General features: G+C 47.7%; 1 protein-coding gene across 2 annotated transcripts in view; it reads right to left on the minus strand.

Moving 5' to 3' along the window:
• UXS1 (UDP-glucuronate decarboxylase 1) overlaps positions 1-18,178 on the minus strand; it is an 89,682-nt gene extending 71,504 nt beyond the window's left edge. For both annotated transcript variants that reach the window (XM_032842450.1, XM_032842449.1), the window contains exon 1: positions 17,993-18,178. In XM_032842450.1, coding sequence (XP_032698341.1) covers positions 17,993-18,086 — 94 coding nt within the window. In that variant the 5' untranslated portion in view covers positions 18,087-18,178. The remainder of the gene's footprint in view (positions 1-17,992) is intronic.
• Between the last annotated feature and the right edge of the window lie 328 nt (positions 18,179-18,506).

Genomic DNA, 18,506 nt, shown 5'->3' on the forward strand with positions numbered 1-18,506 from the left:
ATTTTACATCCCTAAGTTTTGAAGTAGTTGGAAAAACAGCAAAAACATAAGCAGAATCAAAACAGTCCTTTAATCTAGCGATGAGGCAGACGTGAAGTCAACCCAGGATACGAGGCTTAATTCCTCCCCACCTGATGCATTCCCTACCAAGCGCTTGTGCACCCTTCCCCACGCCCAAAGCACAGCTTGGCACAAACTCGTCGCCTAGGTAAAAAGCTTGGGTTGCTGCTGCTGTCCTGGGGAAACCCTCCCTCCCCAGCCACCCAGGCTGCCTGCCTCCACCTGAGCAGAACCGGCACAGGCCAAGGAAAGCTGCGCCCTCATCCACCACTGATGAACCTCAACAATCCTCCTACCAGAACACAACAAATATTGGACTCCCCTCAGGTAAACGCTGAAGCAGCACAACTGAAATGTTTTTCAAAGAAGGTAAGAATATACATTACTTTTTTTTTTTTTTAATTTGACAGAGAGAGAGAGAGAGAGATCACAAGTAGACAGAGGAGCAGGCAGAGAGATGGAGGAAGCAGGCTTGCCACTGAGCAGAGAGCCCGATGCGGAGCTCAATCCCAGGACTCTGAGATCATCACCTGAGCCGAAGGCAGACGCTCAACCGACTGAGCCACCCAGGTGCCCCTACTTTTTTTTTTTTTTTTTAGACTTATTTATTTATTTGAGAGAGACAGAACACAAGAGCATGAGCAGGAGAGGCAGAAGAAGAGGGAGAGAGAATCCCAAGACTAATGCGGGGCTCGATCCCTTGTACCCCCAAGATCACAACCTGAGCCAAAACCATGAGTCAGTTGTGCAGAAGGGTGGAGATTCACTATCTTCAGTTCCCACTAACAGAATTAGAGGTTCAGGGTCAGGCAGCATCATACCTCAAAAAGTGGCAGTCACTGAAATGCGATCTTTACCTCCTGCCTACCCTGAGGGAGCCAAGCCCCAAACCCAGAACCCCGTGCAATCAGCAAGGCCTCTGACTGTCCTGAGCAGTTAAGACAGGAGGAAAACTATCCCAAAGAAAAAGGCCACCTGGGGTAGCTGAGCAGCCTCCAGTAACTGGTGAGCTTCATAAGCCTCAGGGAAGGCACTTGCTTCTGTGTCCTCCCTGTGACACCAACCCCACCCTGGGGCCTCCCTCAGGCTTCCCCCACTGGGCCCAGGCTGCAGGAGTACGCAAGTGCTAGAAGCAGACTGAACAGCAGCACCTTCTAGGCCCCGCCCTGCACTTCCTGAAGTCCCAACTGACAGGTCGTGACCTTTGGCTATAAAACATTTTAAGTGACTCATACAGTCTCATAGGCTTATCTAATAAAATTGTACAGACATTCCCATGGGAAAGCATTTTGCCCCAAGATGTTCCTTTTTTTTTTTTTCCCAAAGTGGTTAAAAAGGCAAGAAACCATAGGCTTTGCAGAGGGCATATGGTCCTCTTAAAAGTCTTTATTACATGTAAAAATGTCAATATTAAGTGATGTTTAAAACTACATTCAGGTGTCTTCACAGAAGTCTGAGAGACATGGGGTAAGACCTTTTTATATACTTCTGTATTGTTTTAATGTCTATAACTTGCAGGAAGAAAGTGTGAATACATTTTTTAGGTCTGGAGAGGACACTATGCTGCTTCCGTCCACTCCAAGAAAGGCAGCATCATGGTTTACAAAGCACAGGCAACCATTTAGACAAATGAGATCTCTGCACCGAAAGATTTTCTCCATATGTTAAGTACAAAAGCAAATCACAGAAAAATCCATGGTATAAAACCATTTATATTTTTGAAGTACCTAAATATATTTTAGGAACACATAATGCAAAGGAAACTATCTAGATGATTCATACATACATACTAAATGTCACCCAGGAACTGACAGGAAGGGAAACAGAGTTAGCTGGAAGGGGGAAGAAGAGGGAAGGGGATCTTCCAAATGTTTCCACATTGTTAGAATGTTAAAACTGGGAATTAAAACTGAGCCCCAAAGACACATATGATATCAATGCCCTTTGCACCTTACTATCCAAACTGTAACTTACTCTTAAGCACCATAAAATATCTTGGTTTCCTCCAGGTTCTTCAATTCATTACTCAGGCAACAGTCTATCAACAGAGAGCTACCATGTTTACCCTATGTTATCACAACTACGTGTCTATTTCTTGCAGCTAGAATTAAGGTACATTCTGTCCCCAAATCTTCACCTGAGAAGATCACTTCTACCTCTTCACAACAGGACACCAATAAATTTGTAAACACATTCCATTGGTATTCTCAAGGTTCTACACAGTTACTATTTCTTTTAAGATTTTATTTATTTGACAGAGGGAGAGAGAGCACAAGGAGGGGGAGCTGCAGAGGAAGAGACAGAAGCAGACTCCCCACTGAGCAGAGAGCCTGGTCCCAGAACCCTGGAATCATGACTTGAACCAAAGGCAGAAGGTTAACTGACTGAGTTAAGTTAAGGTTACCCAGGTGCCCCCATAGTACTATTTAATTAAACATTCAAAAGCTGCTTAATCTGAACTAGTAGACAGTAATATTAAGTTAGAGAAATGGGCACAAAAAAGATAGAAAAATGCCAGACCACCTCAGAAAGCAAACAAGCACTTTGATTCTTCAAATCAATGGGACAGATATAAAATGATGACAAGCGGACTCTCCCTTCTCCTCTCCTATAGCTTCACAGATACCAACAGATTTATAGCATGATACAAAGTTGCCACATCATTTCTTTTAAATGTATTTTTTTTTTAATTTATTTATTTGACAGAGAGAGATCACAAGCAGGCAGAGAGGCAGGCAGAGAGAGAGGAGGAAGCAGGCTCCCCGCTGAGCAGAGAGCCCGATGCAGGGCTCGATCCCAGGACTCCGAGATCATGACCTGAGCCGAAGGCAGCGGCTTAACCCACTGAGCCACCCAGGCGCCCCATTTCTTTTCCTTTATTCCACTTAAGCAGATGGTAGGCTTAGCTTAAGGAAGTGTGGCAATACCTTCTCTTCAACAACAGAAAAGGAAATAGTCATCCCCTGAGGCCAGCAAATAAAGGCATCCCATTAGTTCTCTGACAAAAAGAAGAAACAGATTCACTGAAATAAAAGGAGAGCAACAAAGGGCGAATCCTCCCCAGCCCAGCCTTGGGGCTGCAGGCGGGGGAGATGAAGGCATGGCCCCTACCATCCCTGGTACAGCCCGCAAGGCTTAGATCACAATCACAGACCTCCCTTCCCAAGGATTCACTCTGAAATTGACCCAGTGCTCTTCCCTCTGGACCAATCACTCCCCACTTCCTGGTGGAAACAGAGGTCAAGAGAAGGCGTGCACTTCCAGATCCCAGCAGAGAGCCCGCCACTCCATCAACATTTGCTGCCAAGCGGATGGTGAATCTGCTGAAGAGTGACGAAGCTAGAGCTCTCCGCACAAGCACTTCCTTTTCAGCTAGCCTCCAATGAACACCACAGAATAAGTCCCATCGTAAATCCTGATGAATCTATTTTTAGAATACTGAAGGCAAAGAACATCAGAAAAAAAGAATTTTTTTTACACTAGGTAGGAAGAAAAGGAACATTCACACCCCCAACTCAATTTCTTTTTTTTAAGATTTTATTTATTTATTTGACAGACAGAGATCACAAGTAGGCAGAGAGGCAGGCAGAGAGAGAGGAAGGGAAGCAGGCTCCCTGCTGAGCAGAGAGCCCGATGTGGGGCTCGATCCCAGAACCTTGGGATCATGACCTGAGCTGAAAGCAGAGGCTTTAACCCACTGAGCCACCCAGGCGCCCCCCCCCCAACTCAATTTCTAAACAGTGAAAGGAGCCATCGTGTGACCAAACCCAGAATGTGAAGGTATGATGTAACACGTCAAGGTGTAGTGACCTTTTTTAGAAAGAACAACACTATGATTAAGAACAAGACACAAAGAGAGTATGTGTATATGAGGATTAGTGCAAAGCACAAAAGAGAAATATTTTAAAAATAGAATACAACTTGGGGGGGTATTTTTGCAGTCTGATGTTAAAAGTTGCTTTGTATTAATATATTTGTTATCGGATCTTTACTGAGAACGCTAAAGAGAAACTTGATAAACTTCACAGAAAAATGTATAAAACCTACATGAAAGAAATTATAGAACTTTACTGAGGGTCAAAAAGAAAGACTTCATTAAAAACAAAGAGACATCACTATTTCTGTATGGAAAGACATTTTAATATGCTAAAATTGTGAGGATTGAGATTTTACCTTTGTACTTCATTCTCTAGTTTCTCTACATAGAGTACACTATTTTCTGTTGACAAATTATTTACTTTTAAATGGGAACTTAAAAAATCTTGATGAGGCTTTAAGTCAGCCTTTTCAATTTGTATTTGAAGAGGTGGAGAGGGAACGAAGGTGCGGGAGGGATTAAGGAGGGACATCCCAAACCACGATGCCCACTGGTATCATCTACACCGAGTCCAAAGACATCACGCCTCTGGGACCAGTGTGCCTCTGGGACCAGTGCGTAGATTTCCCACTAGGGGCATGGCCATCCACAGCATCAGAATTACATGGAATGGCTGTGTCTGTAGGTCATCCTGAAAGATCTGGAAAATGCCAGCCTTCTGCCTACAGCCCCTGTCAGGGATGGCACGGTTCAGCGGAATATGAGGAAAGGGGCATATGGGAGAAGCCAGATGAGGAGGCGAGTTTGGTGGTGGTGGTGGGGTGAGGGCAGGGAATGGGGAGGGAGGGAAAGAGATGCAAGTATAGACTCAGTGAGGGTGTGGGGAGGAGAGCAGGAGAGGGGATAAGGGCACAGGTAGAGAGTAAGGTGTTCCTCAGAGGAAGGGGTGAGATTGAGGGGGAGAGGGAGAGAGGAAGGGGGAAGTGAGCGGACAGTGGGGGGAGTACCAGGGACTAGGTGAGGTGGGTGTGTGAGAAGGTGGAGGTAGGAATGTGGAAGGAGGAAGGGTAAGAATGGGTGGCAGGTGCCTTGGAGAACTCTGGAAGGTCCCAGGTGCTCAGTGGTGGGGGACCAGGTGGGTGAGCCACACAGATGCAAGTACAAGGCTGACTACTCTGGCTCAGCAGGGCTTTGGGCCTTGCAAACTCAGCACCCCAGCCTAGACAGGACACCACTGTTGGAACAGAGGGACAGGCTGTCCAGCCACCCAAGCTGGGGCATGGGGGCCGTAGATGCTTCACTGGAGACAAGCTACCCAGCAGCCACCTGGGCCAACCATGCTCATCAGCCAGAGTCAGAAAGAAGAGGGGGACTCCTATGGCAGGGCCAAATAAGAGAACCAGAAGCCAGTTTACCGCCTACCAACAAGACAAAGGTAATGCTCAGAGATCCTCTAAAATGCCTCCTGCCCCTTCTACCTTGTAGGCACCCTAACAAGACTGCTTCAAAGTGAAACATTCTTTCAGAAGTGTCACTAGAATTCTACACTGAAGCTAAGAAATGGGGTAGGTGCAGCCTTGGGGTTCCTCCAGATCCTTCCATATTAGCATGGAGTACCAGACTAAGAGCTGGAGCAGGTCATGTAACTGCCCTCTGCCTCAGTTTCCCCAACTATAAAATAGGGGAGATTATCCTCCCCCATGCCTCAAGATAGTAGCATTATCAAAGTAAGTCACTCCCCACGCTAGAGTTCCACACCTGCATCAGTGGCAGAAGCCGGAGGTTGGGGGAGCCTTCACTGCTTTGAGAGCCAAAGATAGGAATTTTGTCTTTTAAATAAGATGCACTGGGAGTAAGGAGAGCAAGGAATCAGAATGAAATTCTGTAAAAATAAAAGAAAAAAAAATAAAAGGAAGAACAGAACTAAGATCCTGATTTGGCTATATGCAAGTTTCAAGGAGAACCACCATTTATGGCCCCTTACCATTCACTAGTGAAGGACTTCCACAAGGACTGTCATTGGCCACTGAAAGCGTCAGATTAATGTGATTCTTTTTTTTTTTTTTTAAGATTTTATTTATTTATTTGACAGACAGAGATTACAAGTAGGCAGAGAGGCAGGCAGAGAGAGAGGGGAAAGCAGGCTCCCCGCCGAGGAGAGAGCCCGATGCGGGGCTCGATCCCAGGACCCCGGGATCATGACCTGAGCCGAAGGCAGAGGCTTTAACCCACTGAGCCACCCAGGCGCCCCGATTAATGTGATTCTTTCCCTTGATTCCAACACAGCCATCCTACCCCTTCAGTCTTCTGTTGCTGGTATAATAGAGCTGTCTGCTAACACCTTTAAAAATAAATAAATAGCAGTGCCTGGGTGGCTCAGCTGGTTAAGCATCTGACACTTGGTTTTGGCTCAGGTCATGATCTTACGGACTGAGCCCCGTGTCAGGCTCCCCACTCAGTGAGGAGTCTACTTGGGATTCTCTCTCTCCCCCTCTCCTTCTGCCCCTCCGTGGGTCAGATTCTCTCCCTCTAAACGAAATAAATAAACTCTTTAAAAATAGATAAATAAACGAAACAGACTACTTGCATTACATATGTCAACTGAATTCTAACTTAGAAACAGCTTGTTTGTTTTCAGAAAGAGGATAAAAATGTTCAAAGATACTAAGAATAAAATTCCAAGGTCTCACCTCCCTAACAAAATTGTTTTCATTTTCCAAGATGTTCAGACTCTTTCTGAAAAAGACAATGAGAAGGGGAATTCAAGTGTTTGTTGCTGCTGCGTTATGGCACTTAGTTATTTTGGTTAGAAAAACGGAAAGTTTAACCAAAAACTCAAAGAAGCTCATGGATTAACTTGAAATTCACTTCCTGCCCTTCTGAATAAAAGGGAGAGGAAGACCCTCTTGGCCCAGCCTTTGGGGAGCACCTACTTGCCCACTGTTACTGCCCTCCCCACATGTAACTTTCTCACACCTGCACCTGGAAACCTCTTTTCTCCCAAGTGGCTCATCAGGCGAAGCTGTCACCTCTGTAAAGAAATTCTGTCAATTCCTCATGGTGTTTTCTAAAAAGTACTATTACCTGCAAGGTATAAGAGAACACAGTACCTCCATGTTTTAAGTGCATCAAAATGAAACAGCACAGTTAGATGACTGTCCCTAAGCCAGAGAAGGAGCCGAATGGGGGCAAGTGAAACTGCCCTTCTCCAAAAAGGGTCAACCCGGAATCATTCCTCCCACATGTATCCTGCAGGAGCTCCTAACACCCAAACATTCCTGAACATAAAGCAAGAAAAAAAGGGGGGGGGGGAAGTAGGCATTAATGTGGATTCAGCGAACATGAAGAATCTGGCAGCCAGGCCTGCCTGTTAAGGAAACATCTACTCACAACAGTGCTTCGACATCACAACAACCAGGTTCTTGATCTCCTGGCTACACAGCAAGACCACACACCGGGCCTAAACCCTGCTGGTGCATCTACATGAGGTGGGGGGATGCCCGCAGCACACACAGTGTCCCACCTAGACGGGCTGATTTGATATGGCTCTGCCGTAATGCTGGCATATTGCATATTCTGAAATATGTTGAAATATGTTGATCGAATGTTTACTCAGGTCAGAATGAAGTGTATATGGAGGCCGACTTGAAATGCTGCCTTAAATGGACCAGAAGAACCTGCTCCTTGCACAGTCACCTCCATGCTCATGGTCATGCTGTCACCACTGCCTTCAACCCTACTGTCCAAATCCTATCCATCCACTGAAGTACCAACCCCTGGGCCTTAAGGGCATTCTCATTCTTCCCCAGTCCCCAGTCTCATTTCTCACATCAAACACCCTGGCCAGTGTCTGAAGAACTACATAGGGAAATAGAAAACTGTTGAAAATAAAACTCCCACGTCCTAAAATCTGTTTCTACCCTCAGAACACCTCTGACACCAAATGCATGGGTTTTTCCACACTAACAACCAATTCTCCAACTCTCTGCACGCTCATTATGTGGGTGTCCAACAATTCAATTCAATTCTCACACTAACAACCTAGAGTTAAGACAGACCCAAGTGAAGGGCTCAGTCCCATAAGGCTGCTCTTGTTTTAAACACCAATCACAAGGGGCACCTGGGTGGCTCAGTGGGTTAAAGCCTCTGCCTTTGGCTCAGGTCATGATCTCAGGGTCCTGGGATCGAGCCCCACATCAGGCTCTCTGCTCAGCAGGGAGCCTGCTTCCCCCTCTCTCTCTGCCTCCCTCTCTGCCTCCTTGTGATCTCTCTCTCTCTCTGTCAAATAAATAAATAAATCTTAAAAAAAAAATCACAAGTCCCTACACTTCTGATGAAGTAGCTATAAACTGGGGATTCTCATGACTCCCCCACCCCCCACCCTTGGGTTTGATAATTTGCTAAAATGGTTCCCAGAACTCAGGCAAACAGATTACTTACACGTACTGGTTCATTATAAAGGATACAACTCAGAAATAGCCAAGTGGCAGAGATGCACTAGGCAAGGTATGGGGTGGGGGGAGAGGGAGGAGGCCCTCTCTCCCTCCCAGTCCCCCCCTTGAGTTCCACTGGGGGGCTCAACAAACCCCCACTGTTAAAGTTTCTGTAGAGCTCAATTTCCAGCACCCTATTCTCCCCTCCTGGAGGCTGGTGGGTGGGGTCTTTCTCGTGACCAGCTCCATCCTGGCTGCCCAGGAGCCCAACCTAAATCACTTCACTGTCATCAACTCAGTTATGACCAAAGAGGGGTTCTCATAAGCAACAAAAGACACTCCTATCACTCAGGAAATCCCAAGGGTTTTAGGACCTTTATGCCAACAGGGCACAAAGACCAAATATATTTTTCTCCACACCACACCAGGCATGAGAAAATAATTGCCATCCACTTCAAAGACAACAGTTAACACATATATAAAGAATTCTTAAAAGTCAGTGGAAAAGAGGGGCACCTAGCTGGCTCAGTGGGAGGAAGATGTGACTTGATCTTGGGGTTGTGAGTTCAAGCCCCAAGTTGGGTGTGGAGCCTCCTTAAAAAAGAAATCAGTTTATAGCAGCAATGTCTACAAAGCCAAACTATGGAAAGAACCTAGATGTCCATCAACAGACGAATGGATAAAGAAGATGTGGTATATATACACAATGGAATACTATGCAGCCATCAAAAGAAATGAAATCTTGCCATTTGCGACGACGTGGATGGAACTAGAGGTTATCATGCTTAGCGAAGTAAGTCAATTGGAGAAAGACAATTATCATATGATCTCCCTGATATGAGGGAGAGGAGATGCAACATGGGGGGTTAAGGGGGTAAGAGAAGAGTAAATGAAACAAGATGGGATAGGGAGGGAGAGAAACCATAAGTGACTCTTAATCTCACAAAACAAACTGAGGGTTGATGGGGGGAGGGGGGTGGGGTTATGGACATTGGGGAGGGTATGTGCTATGGTGAGTGCTGTGAAATGTGTAAACCTGGCGATTCACAGACCTGTACCCCTGGGGATAAAAATATATGTTTAAAAAGAAATAAAATTTATTAATAAAAAAAAAAAAAGAAATCAGTGGAAAAAAGAACCAACATCTCAACAGAGAAATGAGCAAACCCGAAAACAAGTTCTCAGAGGCAGATATAGTAATAGCCCTTAAACATCTCAAAAGAGATGCTTCATGATACTCACAATAAGAGAAACGCAAATTAAAACGAGATGCCATTTTTCAGACCAGTGAAAATGCAAACGTCCACCAACAGCCTCTGCTGGGGAGGCTGAGAGAAGCAGCTGCTGGCAGCCCTGGTGGGAGCGTGTGCACAGGTTCCTCCGTGGCAATCAGTCTTTGGGACACCAACGCATCTGACATCACTGAAATGCCTTCCGCAGGAGACAGGTGCACACGCATGCCAGAGTATTACACAGCTGTAGAACAGTACGGGGGGAGGGGGGAGCAAATCACGGGCATCCACACGGAGCGCTCGCTCTCCAGGAAAGGGAGGCAGAGAGTCTGCACAGAATGCTACCTGCTGGGTAGACGCCCAGAGCAAGGGCACGCATCCACACAGACTAATGCCGCCATGTGCCGTAAGATGGATTAAAACAGAGACGGTGCTGAAGGTTTGAGATTTCCCCAAGAGGCAGCCAATTTTTTAGATACTTTGACTTCTGGACCATATACATGAATACTTTATCAGAAAGAAACCTGAACACAAACCAAGAAATGAAACTGATTTGCATCAGGTATCAAAAAATTTATCACAAGTAGCTTTGGAACACAATACTCTAACTGCACATCCTCAGTGGGACACATTGTGAGGACCAAAAGAACTTCACAGAAATCCTGCTTTTGGTTAAGTTTGTTGTTGGAACGGTAAGTTTGCTGTTGGTACGGTATCAACATAGTAATTCTGAAACATTCTGTCTGTATGGTAGCAGAGAGGCAATAACTTTTTATTAATGTCAGAAATGAGATTTTCACAGTGGAGGGAAAAAAGGACACAGCAATATGGATTGGGGGAAGGTAAGGAAGAAACCTGGTAAGATTTAAATTGGGCATATGGGCATAAACCCAGGATTGGAAAAAGTGTGTATGTTTCCTGGTTCTGTCCCCTGAAAGAAAAGGGAGCAATGACACCTCGATGGCAATGCATATAACTAGGGTCCAAGCTCTGAATCCTGCATGTTCCCCAATGAAAGGAAGCAGGACTCCTTCAAGAAATAGCTAATTCCAGGACTGGGGCAGGGAAAGAACAAGATGAGCCTGAAACATCTGGAGATCAAGGAAGTGCTCGAAGACTCAAAGAATCTAGGAGTCCACACAGAGTTTTTTAAAAGGTGGGGAGGGGTGAATTGATTGGTGACCTCTCCCCAAAATATGTCCACATCCTAATCCCCAGAACCTCGAATGTGATCTTACTTGGAAAAGGGAGTCCTTGCAGGTATCATTAAGGATCTTGAGACCAAAAGATCATTCTAGATTATCCAGTTGGGCCCTAAATCCAGTGCCAAGAGTCTTCAAAGGGGACACAGAGGAGATGTGACAGACAGGAGGCGATGTGACCACCCATAGAGGCAGATGGCAGAATGCAGCCAGAGCCCAAAGCATCTGGAGCCTCGAAGGAGCCTTCGGAAGGAGAGCAGCCTCAAGCACCTTGATTTCAGACTTCCGGCCTCCAAATTGTGAAATGATAAACCTCTCCCATGTGAAAGCCACCTAGGTTGTGGCGATTTCTTACAGCAGGCACAGGAAACTCCACAGAAAGTGAGAGATGAACGAGGGAGGCAAGTTCTTTCCAGAAGAACACAAGTTTATAAATACAGAAGGGCTTACAGAATCAGAAAATCACCACTTGGGATTTCCCAGTGTAAAACTGATTCAGGAGAGGACCGCCAACGGACGCTGAATGCAGTGGCTGGACAAGAAGATACTCAGAGTCTCCAAGAATCACCCCCAGGACTGTGCACAGGGAAAAGGCACCTTTAAAATGAAATGTGGTGACGGCCAAACCTTCCAGGTGTCCAACGTATGAGGAACGGTGCGATGAGCCTGATGGAATGCAAATTAACAAGCACTATTATAAAAAATGTCCAGCCGAATTTAACTGTAAGGAAAAATCGGATAAATCCAGAATGCAAGACGGTTTACAGGACAACTGGCCAGGGCTTTTTTTTAAAAGGTAAGTGTTATGAAAAATAAAAAAATTAAAAAAAAAAAGAGAGAGAGACCTAACAGCCAAATGCAGCATATAAACCTTGACTGATCCTAGAATTAAAAAACAAAAAAAAACAAAACAAAAGAAACAGATGTGGAGGATGGGGAAATTCAAACATGGACTATATGTTAGACAACATTATTTATGTTAATTTTTAGGGTATGAGATTACACAGGGGATGCTTTTAGTCTTAGGAGATCTACCTTAAAGTATTTGACGGTGAAGCAATATTATGTCTGCAACTTCCAACTATTTCAACAACAAAAAAATGTATACATTAAAACAGAGAGAAAGAACAAATGTGGAAAAAAAAGAACAGCTGGTAAATCTGGGCAGAGTAGTACTTGGGTGTTTGCTGAATAGAACATGTGTGGAAATTTTAAAATAAAATGTTGAGGACTCAAAGCAATTTCAAGGCGCCCCTCTCCAACCCCCAAGGAGGGACAGGAGGAAGAGTCCCAGGCCCCTGCTTGGTGGGTCTCAGAGGATCCTGAGAACCTGCATTTAACAAGCAAAAGCTGATCTTCATGCTTGGGTGTGTCTGGAACCAGCTCCTGGGCTGTTTGCTTGTGTCTCCCCCTCCTTTACTCCCTAGAGTCTACTGGCATCAGGATGCCGGCTCCCTGTGTCTCCCTGTGTCCCCTGGCGTCAGGCCGGTGGATGTTTTACTGAGGGAATTCACCAGAACAGTCCCTTAGCCACGTGGGGCTGATTAGCTTAAGGGCAAAAGTATTCTAAGGGAAGCCCAACTCAGACTAGGTGGAAGTCTGTTCCCATAGATGCAAACGCCATGCCTTTATATGGTTTTCAGCGCTTCATCTGGTAGCTTTCCTCCGCAGTGGAATAAGAGCAACAGGATAGAAAGGTGCCAGGGATGCAGTGTCCTTACCACAAGATCCACGATACGCCAAAAATTAAGTGAATGTTATGGGACATCACAACTCTAGTTTCCAAGAGCTGAAGGGAAAAACAATGGCTCCTAAACTCATTACATCAGCAGGTAGACTTCTTTTCCATTCTTGCTAAAGGTCTGAGCCTAGGTGGGCAGGTAAAGGGGAATAGAACAAGGCTAGAAGGTGAAAGGAGGATGAGGCAGGCAATGAGAAAGGCCAGGCCACACCCCAGGGGGGGTCAGGAATGGTCATGCTTGGTGGATCTGGAAGTGGAGTGACAAGGCCACTGAGACAGAAGGTCTGATTTCAAATCTGTCTGAACAACAGGACGAGGGGCAGCTCCAGTCCCTGCCCTGGCAGATGAGCAGCCCCACTTCCGGGGAGGGTTCTCCAACTGGGGAGCCCCAGGTCCACCTACGACAATGATCAAAGTACTGCTCACACCCGAAGCCCTGTCCCTACTTGGCCCCCAGGATGCAGGCAGACGGGCCTCCCCGTCCAGCAGAAGCCTGGCAGAGCCTTGTCACCAGAGCTCAGAGCCCGGAGGACAGACCTACGGTACTCCTCCCAAACAGGAGCAGACAACCTAGGGCCACCAGAAAGCCAAGGAAAGCCTCGAACAAGAAAAATGGGAAGGGACCCAGAGGGAAGAGACTCTTCAATGTGACAAAGCCCAAACAAAACTTCCAAGAAGAGAATACAACCATAAAATGAAGACACATTTTTTTAGGTTTTTTTTTTTTTTTAATCCAGAGGGAAAAGAGCTCTTATAAATGGAAAATGATAGCAAAAATAAATTTTTAAAAAATCACCAGAAGCCTTAAAATACAAAGCGGAAGTTTCCAAAAAATAGAGCAGACCTTTTAAATAATAAAGGAAATAAAAGGACTAGAGCAGGCAATACTACATCAGTGTAATAATATTCCAGAGAGAAAAAACACAGAATGGAGGAGAGGAAACAACCAAGGAATAATTTAAGAAAATCCCAGGAACTAAACCACAAGAGTTGCTGGGTTGCCAGGGGACTCTGCAGTACCCAGTACGTGGGACACGGAGGCATGCGAGGTGAGCCAGGCACACCTCAGACCACAGGAGACAGGTTGGGCAGGGCAGGTTCTGCTGAGCTGCAGCAAAGAGCGAGTAGGCCCAGACCCTCAGAGACTTAAAAACAAAGATGTATTCTTCAAGTTGAAGTCACTCCGGGAAGGGGGGAGGGGGCTGCGCACTAAGTACCATCACCTTGAATGATGCCAGTTATCAAACCAGAGGAGGAAACATGTTCTCGACTACTCACTGGGCCCAGAAGTGCAGCAGGGTTCTGCAGCTCTGCTCCTGGGCACGGGGACTAGGAATGAGGAAAAGGCCAGGGGCAGAAAGCTGGAAATGGGCGGTCGGTGATGACTATCATGGGCCAAAAGAAGATCCCACAATCTTCCCAAAGGAAAACACATGTCCCATGGAAAGGGATGTACCTGAAACAACTTGTCAACACTAGAAGCCAGAAAGTAATGAAACAATTCCTGAAAAGTTCTGAAGGGAATCTTTTTCTAGAATTTGACATCAACAATCTACGGGGTAAAAGCGAGGAAAGGCACTTATGACGGTCTCTAGATTCACCTCCACAGTGCTTGTCCAAGTGAAAGAAGTGTGAAATAAGTCAGGGTAAGTTGGGAAACAGGACGTCTGTGATGGGCAGGGCAGGTCCAAAGGCTCTGGGGGCCCTTCTTCAGGAAGGCACCCCATCAAGAGGTCCGCTGCTCCTGAACATCTTGGGGGGAAGACACAGCAAACAACAGACAAAGTCTTTGGTGTTGAATCAGAAATAGTCCATAGAGAATGCAAAAAGAAAAGAAAAGTCAATGATTAGCTCCAGGGAAAACAAAAAGTCACTGACAGCATGGCTCACTAACAATCAGAACAACATTTAGTCATACAAATATATACCAAGTGTTGATCTCAAAATTACACCACATTGGGGCGGCTCAGTGGGTTAAAGCCTCTGCCTTCGGCTCAGGTCATGATCCCAGAGTCCTGGATTGAGCCCTGCATCGGGCTCTCTGCTCCACGGGGAGCCTGCTTCCTCCTCTCTCTGCCTGCCTCTCTGCCTATTGTGATCTCTGCCTGTCAAATAAAGAAATAAAATCTTTTAAAAAAAAAATTACACCACATCTACACAGGTGATGGTGAACACAGGAGAGGAGGGCAGGTTAAGAGAATAAACAATCATCTTCCAAAGAATAACGTCACTAGGTAATACCTACAAATGACAAATCAGGAAGTGTATCATCCTATGGAACAAAGACAATAGCAAAATCAGCGAAAGGAAGTTAAGTGCTTGCCTCTGGTGGGGGGGCAAAGAGAGGCAGGGACCCTGTTTTGTCTAACAAAGCCTGCAGAGGCTACTGACTTTTCAAACTATTTGTATGTTAAAAAATGGGGAAAGGAAAAAAAAAAATGGGGAAAGATAAGTCCACCTGGAGAGCCTCAGCCTAGAAGATTGGCATGATTTTCAGTCAGACCTCTGAGCTCTTCCAAATAGCTAATAGCACTGACTTGAGTACTACACAGGCTGAAACACTTAAGAGACAATCCCTGTCCTCACGGATTGGGAATTTTATTGAGAAGAAAACACAGGCATGTGCAGTGCAAGGTGGCATGAGCTCACTCCCCTAGGCATGGTCCAGAATGTTCACTGAGAGCAGGAAGAGAGACTCTGGCCCAAGTAGGCAAAACAAACAACAACAAAAACAAAACAAAACAAAAACCCACACCTTTCAGAAAGATCCAAGGAGAAGGAGAAAGACTAGCAGAACTTGAGAGAGGAACAAACAATGCACTTCCAGAACAGGGACTGGCTAGCCCTGAGGGTGTGTGTGGTGTGTTAAATGGGAGTGTGGACAGTTTTTTCAAAGAGATTTCTCCTCTTGCCATTCCTAATAGGGATGGCAAGATTGTCAATGGGCGCCCTGTTGACTTACATTTTCAGTGTCCTTGGACACTACCAACCGGGAGCCCGGTAACTTTTCCCCCCACCTCCCCCACACTGTCTCAGATATGCCTTCCCTGCTCATTAGTAACACTGATCCACCCTATTCTTAAGCCCCTCAAAACTAAAATCACAGATTTTATAAGCTGGCCCAAGGCCTCTCCTAAGCTGGCCCACACTGGCCTCTGTCTGCTGACCAGTCTCATTAGGATACCTTGTTTTCGTGCCCTACAAACACTATCCTGCTTTGCATTCCTATAGCACTCCCTGTACTTGGCTGCCACAGGACCTCTGCACATGCTGTCCCTTCTGGAACACATTCCCTCCTAGCCCTCCTGATGCTATACATCCTCCAATTCTCAGCTCAAGCCTCAGCTCCTCATGGAAACAAATGCCCCTAGTCATTCTAATTCAGGAATCCCTGTCATAAGCTCTCATACACGCTCCCCTTCATACCAGTTTGTAAATTAACCCTCATTGGGGTGATTATCTCATTCTTGGCCACTTTACCTTCTAAGCCAGTGGTCTCCAGACCACAGCAACAGCTCCCCAGGTGAAGCTATGAGAAATGCACATCCCAGACTACTCAACCAAAAACCTGAGGTGGAGGCAAAAATCTGTGTTCTGAAAACCCTCAGGGCAATTCTGATGCACACTCCAGTTTGAGAACCACTCCTCTAGGTGCCAAGATGGCACTTCTCAGTTTCCCCTGGCACCAAGCACAGTCACAGACAACGGTAAGGACTTGGCAGGATTTCCCGGTGGAATGGATGGTGAATAATGTCCCATAGCTCTCTAGATCCCCTTTTATTAATTCTAAACACCTCTGTCTAACTTTAGAAGTCCTAAAATCAACACTAAGCCTGCTGCAGATCTGGGTTCTACACCAAGTTCCTTGGCCTTTTTGGGTTCAAAACTTGGTTCTCTATCATTTGTCATATGTGTAATCATCCATAAATGTTCCTAATTTCTCTTGGTCTTAATTTCCTCACCTCTAAAGTGGGAATAACCAAAGTATTTCCCAAGATTGTTGAGATAATTAAATAAGCCAATGAGACTCATGCCTGCACATACTCGCAAACACTCAAACAAATTTAGGTATTATTATTTCATAACAATAATTATGCAATTTCAAGGGATCTTTCCCGTGGGTCTCAGCTTACTCAAGACTGACCACAAACACTTAAGGGTAGCTTTCTCCTTTTCAAACTACTCACTCACATCTAACACCCATCCCCAGCTGGAAACTGTCGAGGATCTGAGAGCCCTGCTTGAGCCTTCTCTACTCCACCTCCTGGAAGAGCTGGTTTATGCTAGACAGTCTAGGTCTGAATAACACGTCCTCCTAGAGCTCAACTGAAGTCACCTTCTCAAGTCACCTTCTCAAGTCCCGTCTCCTCTGGAATCAGATCTTGTAACCAAACCAGTTAGCAGGTTGTTTCATTTAAGATAGTCTGGTGGCTGGGATCCAAACGGAGCTCACACTGGCACCTATTTCTAGTCCCACCGTGGTAGTTGGTAAAGTATTAATAGCCACAATTAAAATATACTCCCATCGAATAGATCTTTCTTAAAAAAGCAAGCAAGCACACAAGCAAAGAAGAGTTTCCGCCTCTAAGAAGACAAGGGTCTACCACCTGCCTGCGGAGTGTCCGTCCCTCCTACCCTGTCTCAGGCAGAGGTTGGAAGTCATGACTGACAGGGGAACCATACACACGGTACACAGCAAAGCGCCGCCCTGGGTCTCCCTGCGCTGCGCCTCCCCTCTGGGCCGACCCGCTGCGCCCCGGGGACCCCGCGCCCCGGGACATCTGGCCCCACTGACATGAAAACAAGGTACCGTGATGAGGCTGGTCAGCCTCACGGGCCGGCGGGGGCCAGCAACACTTGGCTCCCCAATAGTTAAATGCTGAGTAATTTTCCTGCGGAGCAAACAGTCGAAGCGGGGGCTCCGCCAACGGCAACAGTATTTTTATCCTACTTAACCAACACGGCGGCACGGCCACGGCTGTCCCCAGCGTGTCCTCGCGCGGCACGCTCGGGAATCGCCGGCTGGACCCTCACCGGCTGCCGGGGCGACGTGGACAGGAGTCCCACGCGTCGGGGCGGGGAGGACTGAGGCAGCAGACTGGGGCCGAGCGCGCGAGGCTGGCCGAGGCCGGAGGCGTCTCGACGCGCGCGGGGCCCGGCTGCCCCAGAGCCCCGGGGCAAGGACCTCTCCTCTGGGCCGCCCGGTCTCCGGGACGCCCGGTCTCCGGGCCGCCCGGTCTCCGCGCCGGGGCCTAAGCGCTGGAGGGTCTGCGCCCAAGTTGGCCAGCTGCTTTGCCACAAGAGCGGAAAGGGGGAGTCTGGTCCGCAGCCTCCGAAAAGGAGTGAGAGCAGGGAGAGCAGGTCCCGCCCGGTGCGGGACGGGAGATCCGGCAGCAGGGCCGCCGAGGGGCCGCCGAGGGGCCGCACGCAGCCGGCCGACCCCCGGCTCGTGGCCGCGGCGCCCGGGAATGAATGGGGCTCCCCGCCGGCCCCGGGAGCGAACTCACAGGCTACGTAGGCGAGCAGCGCGATGCCCAGCAGCAGCTTCATCCTCCTGCGGTTGACGGCAGACACGAGGCGCAGGAGCGCCTTGCTCACCATCCCCAGGAGGCGCGCGGGTCCAGGGCCCTGCCGCGCGGGGGCCGCCTGCTGCACAATGCGCGGCGGCGGAGACAGAGGCGGCGGCAGCGGCTGCGGCGGCGGCAGCAGCAGCGGCGGCGGCGGCCCGGGAGAGCCCCGCCCCCTGCCTCCCGCCCGCGCTGTCCCGCCCCCGCGCGCCGGGTTTCCTGCTGGCAGCGGCACCGCGCACGCGCGACTCCGCCCTCTCCCCGCCTCCTCCTTCGCGCTCCCAACGCCCCGCCCCTCCGCTCCCTCTCCCCGCAGGCGCAATTGCCGTGGCTAGCGCCTCAGTTTTCGAAGAATGTGGCTGCGAGCCGGGGGCGGGGCGGGGGTGGCGCATGCGCGAACCTGCCTGTTTTCCCCGGAGGTGCGGCTGGAGTTCCGTACCTTAGAGGTGCGTCC

This window comes from Lontra canadensis, unplaced genomic scaffold (assembly GCF_010015895.1).
Source record: "Lontra canadensis isolate GAN:19392208 unplaced genomic scaffold, GSC_riverotter_1.0 scaffold130, whole genome shotgun sequence".
NCBI classification, from domain to species: Eukaryota; Metazoa; Chordata; class Mammalia; order Carnivora; family Mustelidae; genus Lontra; species Lontra canadensis.